Raw genomic sequence first — 9,777 nt, 5'->3', positions numbered from 1 at the left:
ATGGAAGAGTTGGTGAGTGAGAGCATAAGCTTATTAGCCAAGCCCTCAAAGGATATAGTTGGCCAGAGGCTGGGGTCCTTTGGAGCGGTTTTCATCATGCTAAAGTCCGCTCTTGGTGCAGGACTATTGAACTTTCCATGGGCTTTCGCGAGAACTGGAGAAATTCGCTATGCTGTCACCATCGAAATGGTCAGTATCCTAATGTGCTTTGGGCACAAATAGTGTGCAAAATTTCTGAAACCTCAGATATAAGAAAGGCAAATTAAGGATAATTCTTACCTGCTTCGTTCATGACATTTTGCTCTCCTTAGATCTCTGTCGTGTTCCTCATTAGTGGACTGATCATCCTGGGCTACTCATCTTCTATCAGTGGACAGAGCACGTACCAAGATGTGGTGCAGCATCTGTGTGGGCCAGTCATAGGAAAGCTTTGTGAGATCTTCCTTGTCTTCAACCTCTTCATGATCTCAGTGGCCTTCCTGGTTATAGTGGCAGACCAGCTTCAGAAATGTAAATAACATCCACACTAGGTCATTAAATGAGGTTCACTTAGCTTTTGTTTTGTTTTGGGTTATTATTTTTATTTATTGTGTTCCAGTTTGGTGTCCTTCCTAACAATCCTACAGTCCTTTTTTATCTGTTTATCATACAAACATTTCATCTGTTTGTCGCCGTCTTTTTTTGCTGTCTGTGTGTCAGTGTCTGTGTACATATATGAACTAATCAATGGCTCATCTGAGAGCGAGATGCCTCATCACTGGTACACAGACCAGAGGATTGCACTCTTCATCCTGTGCCTCTTCCTCATCCTCCCTCTCTCCATTCCTAAAGAGATCTGGATACAGAAGTATACCAGGTGGGGAAGCCTCAGCTTCACTTCAACTGACTGAACAGGAGGAACTTTTAGAGAATGTCTTTTCTTACAGAGGAGAGGGAGACGGATTTCATCGCTGTGCCCACAATGATGTATTTTGAATGTGAAATAAATAAATTGCGTAACAGCAATCTGAGGATTAAGAGTAGTGCCGCACTGACTGTAAAATGTGAGATGTTGATGCCATTACACTGAGCTGACTAGATTTGGCAATGATTGTTTATACTGCCATGTCATCAGTAAAGTTAGGAAAGGCTGTCATTTCTGACACTGCTGTGGGTGAAGAGCAATTTTTTTTTTTATTCAATTATCAAGAACTGCAGTTATTGCTAGCATTTCTCACAATGACATTTATGGAACATTGCTGTGATTTTAACATTATTATTAGAATTATAGTATTTGATACCTTTCAGGCCTAGCATTAGAATTAACATGGTGAAAAAAATGATTTTTATAATGATGTTATTAGTAGTGACATATGCATAATGTTATATGTATCTTTTTCCTCAGAATTATTAACATAATCTTTTCTTTATTGTAGTGTGTTGGGTACCTTAGCTGCCATCTATTTGACTGTAGTCATTACTGTAAAATATTATATAAGAGCAGTCCCTGAGCACCCCATATCATCTGTGTACAGTAGTGGGTGAGTATGTCCTCTCATCTCCTTTTCTTAATATGACCGTGTATAGATTATGTATTGCAAGGTAAAAATATTTTCCTAAGTATTTTTGAAAGGTGCTCTCTAAAAATGTCTCTACTTTCATTTCATTTTCTGTGCCATTTTGTTGTGGAATTTTCTGAAAAAGGGGTAGAGGTCAGAGCCAGGGGCTGTGGCCCAATAAAGTTGAGATTGATGGGTGAACCCTTAAAGGTTATAATTACATCCTGATTGTTGTGGCTAGAAGACACAAAGGACTCTTAAATGTTTTACTACCCCTCTCTCTCTTGATTAAAGTTTCTCTTTTTTTGAGCTGCCCTTAAATTATGTGGCCTTTTTCTTCCAGAATAAGTTCCTGGACCCCAGTGTTCAGCGTGATCCCCACTATCTGCTTTGGCTTTCAGGTGAGTGTCGAGCAGGCCCCGGTGCTGGCTCCAGTGATTGTGGAGAGACAGGGTGGCCGGGGCTGTGGCATTTCGCCCAGCAGTGAGGAACCGAAACTCTTTCACAGCATGGCATCACTGTGAAGACTCATCCCCTCAGGAGCTCCCCTCCACTGTGGGTGTAATAGTTAAGGCCAGGTGCATGGCAACCAGTGGAAGCACAATGCATTTTGGAGATTTTGTTTATTGCTCCCCGGCGAAGCAAGGCAGCGCGGTGGGGGCTATCAAAAGTCTAATAAATGGCGTGTGTGAGGGCACGCCAGGATCCCTGAGCCCGCGTCGCTGGAGGCTGACTGATTATAGGGTGAAGATGGAGAGAAAATGGGAAGAGCAATATTGAAAGAGCCGTGTTCTAAATAAGGTGGCCAGGGGAGGGGTTTCTGTTTTCTTCCTTTCTGTGATGGAGGCTTAATAAACACATGAGTATGTGCCAGGGCTTAGGTTTGGTTTGAATCGCAGGTGGAGCAAACATTTCTCCTCCGCCACTCATTCTCTGGGTGCTGGTGTCGTCTCATTGCTGAAGTTTTTTCATTCTTAACTTCACTGATGCATTGTCAAAGGGCAATTATTATGTGGATATATTAGTTTTGTTTTTTCATTTTTCAAAGCAGATTAGATAAATATGTAAACCTATAAATAAATAATCACCTTCTTTGCCACTGCAAAGTTTTTATTTCATTTTTTATTTCTTTTTTTTTATTATTTTTTTATTTATTTAAATTGTATGTTGAGATCAATTGCCGTTTTTAAGGAATGACTACTTTTAATGAATGTTTACTACTTACTTACAGACAACAGTAAGTAGATGCATACGGAAGTGTGGAGAAGTTTAAGCACGTTTCTTCAAAAATTCTTCGTTACCTCCTTTATATGGCCACTAGTAAAACAGAAATACATGATTGAATAGTCCAAATGAACTGTTATAATTAGTTATTACTTCTTACACTGAACTCCGTACTGTTACTGCAGTCCGCAGGCATGCTAAGTTTCTCTGCACACCTTTGTTCAGTGTCACGAGGCCTGCATTGCCATCTACAGCAGCTTGGAGAATAAGAAGCTCTCCCACTGGGTTGGCATCTCATTTGTGTCCATGTTCTTCTGCACTGTCATTTACTCCCTCACAGGTAAGGGTAGCTCTTCCTTACATTGATTTGAAGCCGATTTCTGGAAATAACTTGCACCTTAATGCATATTTATGGAATGTAGCCACTTGTAAACCTGTTAATGCATATATGGCTTTAACCTGTGGCATGTAAACTGAAAATATTTCATAACAACAACAGCAACAATAATGCATTTGGATTGATATAGAGCTTTTCAATATCTCAAACACACTTTATTATGGAGCTATTTTCTGCAATGATATGAAAACATTGACTTCTGTGAATATGGATATTTTGGTACAAATGGTTCAAAAGCTTTATTATTAACTGACTGGGTATTTGTTTATTTTAAGTTTGTATCTGTCAACAGAGGATAAAATATGATGCAGGAAACAGAAAAAAAAACTAATAACCATGTACCAGTGAAGACAAGATGTTTTAATTTGAACTGCTATTGGCAATTTATGCCAAAGTGTTTTTATTCTTAACTAAACATGATTGTCAATTGCAGATTGTTAACTAATTTAAAACAGAAAATGTACTTGCCTGTAATTATTTTCCAGGGAGATGGATGTAGGTCTTCTTTTAGTGCAGGAAACAGGTGTCTTTGTTTGATATTCTAGACAAAATTCCCCACCCCTTCACGACACTTCCTGTTTGGATTTATATAAGCCTCACTTGCAACAAAGTGAACTAGATTTTTTGGAACAGTGATTGTGTAGCTGAAAATACTTTAATTTGATTGATTATTGGACAATTATTATACTTTTTATTATAATATTATTTAATATTATATTATTTATTATATTTTTTATTTTTTGGTTGTGGGCTATTTAACTGAGCAATTTTTTTTTCCACTTGGATTATTGGGCTGGAATAAATACCTCCTCCTACCAATCCACCCAAAAAATACCCATGTGTTTTTTTTTTGTTTTGTTTTGTTTTTTGCCGGACCATCACACACTTACAAAGTATAAGTGAAAAGTCCCAAAATAAACATACATTGTATTATATTATAATGTATTATATACACCTTTCTTGTATTTTCTTTCTTAAAGGGATCTATGGTTACCTCACCTTCGGAAAGAATGTTGCTGCTGATGTTCTGATGTCATACAGTGGAGGTGATGTCATCATTATTATTGCCAGGTTGCTCTTTGGGCTCTCCATCATCACCATTTACCCCATTGTTCTTCTCCTTGGAAGGTAGCATGCAAAGACTTTGTCTATATTAACGGCAGATAGTGTGGTGAACTGAAATAACTGTGTAATCAGTGTACACTAACACATGCAGAATCACATGTCCTCTTCTCAAGGAATTCAAAGTACTGTTTGGCATCCTACATGCCTTTGTTTCAATGTAACCCTATGCCCTCCATGAAGTCTGTAAACTACCCTGCATATTTATATTCTTTCAATGTGGATTTTACAAAAGATAAATTTAGATTTACACTTATCAAGACAAATTAAGTATGTATTTGATAAGTTGTTTTTCCCTTACAAATCTAGGAGCTTGAGTTGCAGTTTAGCAGTGCAACCACATGTACCTTGGTTACTACATGTTTTACAGGTCTGTGATTCTGGCTCCCGTACTGCAGCACAGAGGAAAGTACTTGGTAGTCACTACAAGTTTTGAGAGCTGCACCAGAGTTGCTCTGACCTTGGCCTGGGTCATCAGCACCTTCCTCATCGCAGTCGCCGTTCCAGACATCAGCAAAGTGATCAGTGTCATTGGTGGTATCAGTGCCTTCTTCATCTTCATCTTCCCAGGTCAGACTATAAACAAAGAGTGCTGAAGTGAAATGAGCCACACTCATAGGATTACGAAATTAGACCGGTGGTTGGCGTTGGAGGGCAGAGGGGACTTGGTGTGTTTGCTTAGCGACAAAATAAATGTGGAGGAAATGGTTGGAATGAACTTGCCTGTTTGAGTAGTGTGTTGTGTACTGTTTATTAGGAACACCCAGTGCTTTGAGTGGTATGGAGCGTCTACATTTTTCTCTTTGGCATACCAGATTTTTGCTTATGTACCAGCATACAGGTTCCCTGTAGTCTTTTCTGCCCTCTTCATATCAGGTTCTGGGCCATTCATAATGATCCGACATAAACTGCATTACTTAAGGGGCACTATATGATGTTCTCTGTTCTCGTTCTCCCCACAAATGAAGTACAAGACAAGTAATATTAATGGTAGTTTAAGTAAGGTTAATGTTAAATAATGATGTTGGCTTGGCTCCAAGAGGGCACAAAGAGAATGTGTGAGTCAGACAACGACATAATAGAGCTTCAGCCAGAACCAGTACTAATTGCAGGCTGGGAGCAGCAAGCTAACATTAGCACCATTCCTAACATGGAGGAGCCTGGTGATGTAGGATCAGCAAAACACCTGAATCTACCGCTACCACGGCCTACTACAACCTTAACAACAACATCAGTAAACAAGAATGGGCTGATTGTTGGTCAAAGCATCGAATTAATGGAAAATGCTTGCAATTTGAGCACATACATTTTTGTGTGATTATCAGTGTTATATACCAGTATCTTTTATTTACTGTGGAATTTCAGAATGTAATACTTAATGATTTGCTGATACCAGTATATACACATGCCAGTGTGTGAATAAGGGGAGGACCGGCGCTTATTCCCACGTCAAGCAATGCATACAGCCACTGCCCACAGAAATTCAGCTTGGCATGTTTTAAACATTACCGTTGTATTATTTTTCAGTTCATCTCTTTATTGAACAGTTAATGTGAAACGGCTCATCATGGTTTGCACATTTCACATTCGTAATCATTGTCTCTTGTTGCAGGGCTTTGTTTGATATTTGCCATGCACTCACAGCCCGTGTGCACCACACTAAGGTGAGACTGATATAAGAGTGCCCGTGTTTGGTTTAATTACCTTTTTTATATTCTTTAGTGCTTCACGAGTTTGCCAAGGAATGCATCTCTCACATGTTCCTATGCGCTTGTTCTGTCTTTTCAGGTGGGCTCTAATTGCGTGGGGGGTAATCATGCTTTTGTGTGGTATGTTCATCTTTGGCCAGAGCACTTCCATTGCCATTATGCAGATTTTGAATAAAATGTAATTTCTGTCAGCATTTGGAACTCTTGAAGAGACTTTCTTTTTTAAAGCTGTGGTTTACAAGATTTGTTTCCTGTGCTCACTTTCCATCATAATTTGGTGTACAAAATTCGATTACATATTCTTCACTGCATACTAGACTGTAGAAATTCTAAGAAACAACTCTAATACACATCTGAAATATGTCATGTGAAGATGTTGCTAAAAAGGAGATGACAAGTTTTTGTCCACTTTAGAACTTTAATTTATTGAACTGCATCACTCTACATGATCTAGATCAAAGTGAAGATGAATATATTTGCATCCCTGCAATAAGTCTCTACACTCACCTTTAAGAGAGAAAGCCAGTTTACGGAAACATATGTAAGTAAAAGTATTAATTTTTCATTGAACAAGGTGATGTCATACTTGAGCTCTTATTCTTGTCTGGTAATTATTAGTTTTATTTGTTCTCTATTGGAGCCATATAAAAGAAATTAAGAAATGCACAAAATCCATTGAAAGTAGCATATCTAACTACTACAGCAAATAAGTTACTGGACATTAATCGCAACGTGCACTCACTTGAGGGATAAGGTGGGAGATGCCATGTTGTCTAGGGAAGCAGACAGCTAAGAATGTTATGGAGAATATGGGGGGAGGTTTTCATCACCTGGGTTTTAAAGTTCATACAGGAGTCCACAAGGAATTCCTCTATTTTCTGTTCACAAACCCATTAATCCTATACTCTTAATTAGTCACAAGGCAGTTTGGGCTTCTGCAATCAGGAATTAACAGTCCATTTCTATTGTAAGTTTGTGAAAAGTCTGGGTTACATAATGCAAAATGAAAATTTATATGAACTGGACATGGCGTGATTTCACATAATGTACATGTTCAATGATGTATGTTTTTACTATCAATAAATAATCCATATATTAGTATTTTAAGATAAAATAATTTAACATAATTTTCTCAACATTTCAGTTTTTTGTTTTTTTTTAATACTCTGTAAACCTCATTTACGTAAACATTCATTACACAACATCCCTTCATGGACATGCTTTTGGACAAAGTCTTCAACTGTGCACACTCACTGGATGCATAAGTGGCTATTGGTTGTACTGCATCTGGGCATTTGAGCTATCGCAGGCTGTTAAAAGCCTCTGCTGGCACAATGCTACTCTGCTGCGATATCTGTTGACGATCTTATGCCCAGTATTTTCAACACAGTAAATACATTTGTGTTTATTGTAGTTACTAAACAGGGATGAAAAATTAATCGGCTTCTTTTGGGTGGTGACGGACTCTTATTGTACTTGCAGACGCGTGTCTGTTAGTGCCACTGTTTTCCCCATCCCTAAGAGTACTGTGTCCATATGTTAGGAGCTATATGGGACCATATTGGAGTTAAAGAAGAGATCGGCACTGTGTCCCACATTCTTTGCAGTCAAACCAACACCATGTAAACAAGTAAGTTACAAGAGCGAGGGGAGACAGCATGGATGTAGGGAGAGAGGTAAAAAGATGCAATGTGTAAAGATCATTGGAAATCTATAGGGGTGAGAGAACGACGCATGGATGAAGAGGAGAAAAGCAGGGCAGGGGTTGCTCAGGCGTAAGGCGGAGCCCTTCCACCCGCAGTCCGGCTCTGTTCCAGTCAGTCTCTACTAAGGCTGCACCAGGCGGCTAGACAGAGAGAGAGAGAAGAGAGATTACATTGCCAAAACAGAACAAATGGGTGAATTCTGAAGTCCTAACAGACACAACAAAGCACTTGTGAAAGTATTTTCCTTTAACTTAACATGATACGCAGTGCTTACACTGTGGATAATTTTCAAAATACACCTAATCTGCCTTGTTTGGTCTTGTAGTGAGTAAATTGGTCATTAATGAACAATGCCATTTCCTCTTGGGTCTTGCATTTAAGGAGGGAAATGAACCCTAAAACAACAAGTCTAGCATTTTGTTATTCTTAGCTACTTCAGTTTGGCCCTTACTTTATTCTATTGGTTTCAATGCAATAAGACAAAGAAAGCATTGAAAACAGAGGGCTTGAATACATTCAAAAGATGTGACAAGTTTGCTGTTAGTTGCAATTACCCAAACATGTCTATGCAACTTTTTAATGCAATGAGGTAATAGATCGCAAACATGAAGAACATTGTTTTGTGTGATGCTAATCTGAATTTCATGACTTTTCATCTCATTACGTTGAGTAGATATCTATATATAGAGGAGTTCTATATATAGTTCTATATATGATTCTGATATCTATATATGATACAGCAGGAGAACTAGCCAATTATTGGCTGTTTTTATTATTGAGATGTAAACTTACAACCTGTCTTATTTGAGGAAGTGTGTTAGATATGTGTATAAGATGTCAGATTTCCCATAATCAGTGCATCAGAGTCAGCCTTACTATCACTGGGCTCTACCACAAATAGAATCAGTCCTTGACTTTGGAAATCATTATGACCTGATAATAAGATTTAGTCATTACTTATATGGTTTTAGGAACTACTACCATGGTGTGTTCCAGTCAGAACCCACTCCATTCAAACCCAGAATGAGAGCTCTCTGTACCAAACAGGCATTTTGGAGCCAAGATTAAGTAAACATATGGTTTGGGTTTGATCTCAGCAGGCACCAGCTGGCACCTACTGTAGCTTTAAAACCTCTTTAAAGGTTCTCCCCGGTAACATCCACCTGGGTTAATAAAAAAGAAGTGCTGCACTGCATATAGCGTCAGAGACTGGTGTGTAGCCATTTCAGTGACAGGCCAGGCGAGCTGGTGTCCAGACAGCTCACCTGGTACAGCCACGCTGGACACACTCTCAGGCTGGCTTAGCGTGTCCACTTTCACATGCTGGAATGCCTTGCAGGCTGCACTCTGGAGGTGTCTTGAAATGAAAGCAAACAACCCACATTGTGTCATCATGCAAACAACCAACAGTGATTGAGACACTGGACCAGACTTGAAACACTGTACGCCCCTGCGTGACTGTGCAATATTCATTAAATTCTGCACCTCAGTCAGCTATGAGCTTCTGCTAAAATCTATATTTGATTAAAATATTAATAAAGCACTCATGGCAGGACAGAGTGCCACTTTTGTTTCAGCATATCTCCTGAAGCATCAATAAATCATAGAACTACTATATGTATTACAGTCAGTAGGTCCTGTACAGAACACCGTACTACAGCAGGAGGAGGGTGAAAAATGGAAAAGATGGCCTAACTGTGGGAAGTGACAGAAGGCCTTGTTAAGATGGTTAGTGTCTTAGAAGGAAGTAGACGCTGATTCAGGTGTTGCAGAAAAGATAAATTGACATCTACCTTTTCCACTCCTCTTGCCCATCCCAGAACTCATACACGACGAAGGAGAGGCCGTCGGGAAGCCGCACCGCGGTCACACTGGGGGAGGAGGGGTGCGGGGTGGGGGCAGGGGTTATGGACATGGAGAAAACAACAAAAGGAGATTGAAAAGTGATACTTTTCCTGTAAATGTAACACTCTTGGCGAAGGTGAGTGAGAGATTTTGAGGAGAAATAACCAAACCAAATCCAGTTAAGTGAATTAGATGCTATTAGTAATAAGTCTTCTCATAACTCAATGTGGAATGTA

General features: G+C 39.2%; 2 protein-coding genes across 2 annotated transcripts in view; one reads left to right on the top strand and one right to left on the bottom strand.

Moving 5' to 3' along the window:
* On the top strand, nucleotides 1-6,172 carry slc38a8a (solute carrier family 38 member 8a). Its single transcript, XM_027004022.2, has 10 exons — nucleotides 1-189; nucleotides 312-510; nucleotides 700-856; nucleotides 1,416-1,520; nucleotides 1,882-1,939; nucleotides 2,988-3,102; nucleotides 4,140-4,287; nucleotides 4,652-4,851; nucleotides 5,894-5,945; nucleotides 6,070-6,172. Exons 1-10 carry the CDS (start codon nucleotides 1-3, stop codon nucleotides 6,170-6,172), a joined length of 1,326 nt encoding a protein of 441 aa, XP_026859823.2.
* A 222-nt stretch (nucleotides 6,173-6,394) lies between these two features.
* Nucleotides 6,395-9,777, bottom strand: part of necab2 (N-terminal EF-hand calcium binding protein 2) — a 78,503-nt gene continuing 75,120 nt past the window's right edge. Inside the window, exons 11-13 of the mRNA XM_027003989.2 lie at nucleotides 9,490-9,567; nucleotides 8,962-9,053; nucleotides 6,395-7,836 (exon numbers count right to left, since the gene is read on the bottom strand). Of these exons, the coding sequence (XP_026859790.1) occupies nucleotides 7,808-7,836; nucleotides 8,962-9,053; nucleotides 9,490-9,567 (199 nt within the window). The 3' untranslated portion in view covers nucleotides 6,395-7,807. The remainder of the gene's footprint in view (nucleotides 7,837-8,961; nucleotides 9,054-9,489; nucleotides 9,568-9,777) is intronic.

The sequence above is a fragment of the Electrophorus electricus genome, chromosome 4, assembly GCF_013358815.1.
Source record: "Electrophorus electricus isolate fEleEle1 chromosome 4, fEleEle1.pri, whole genome shotgun sequence".
Lineage (NCBI taxonomy): Eukaryota > Metazoa > Chordata > Actinopteri > Gymnotiformes > Gymnotidae > Electrophorus > Electrophorus electricus.
This window is presented reverse-complemented; position numbering and strand designations above follow the sequence as displayed.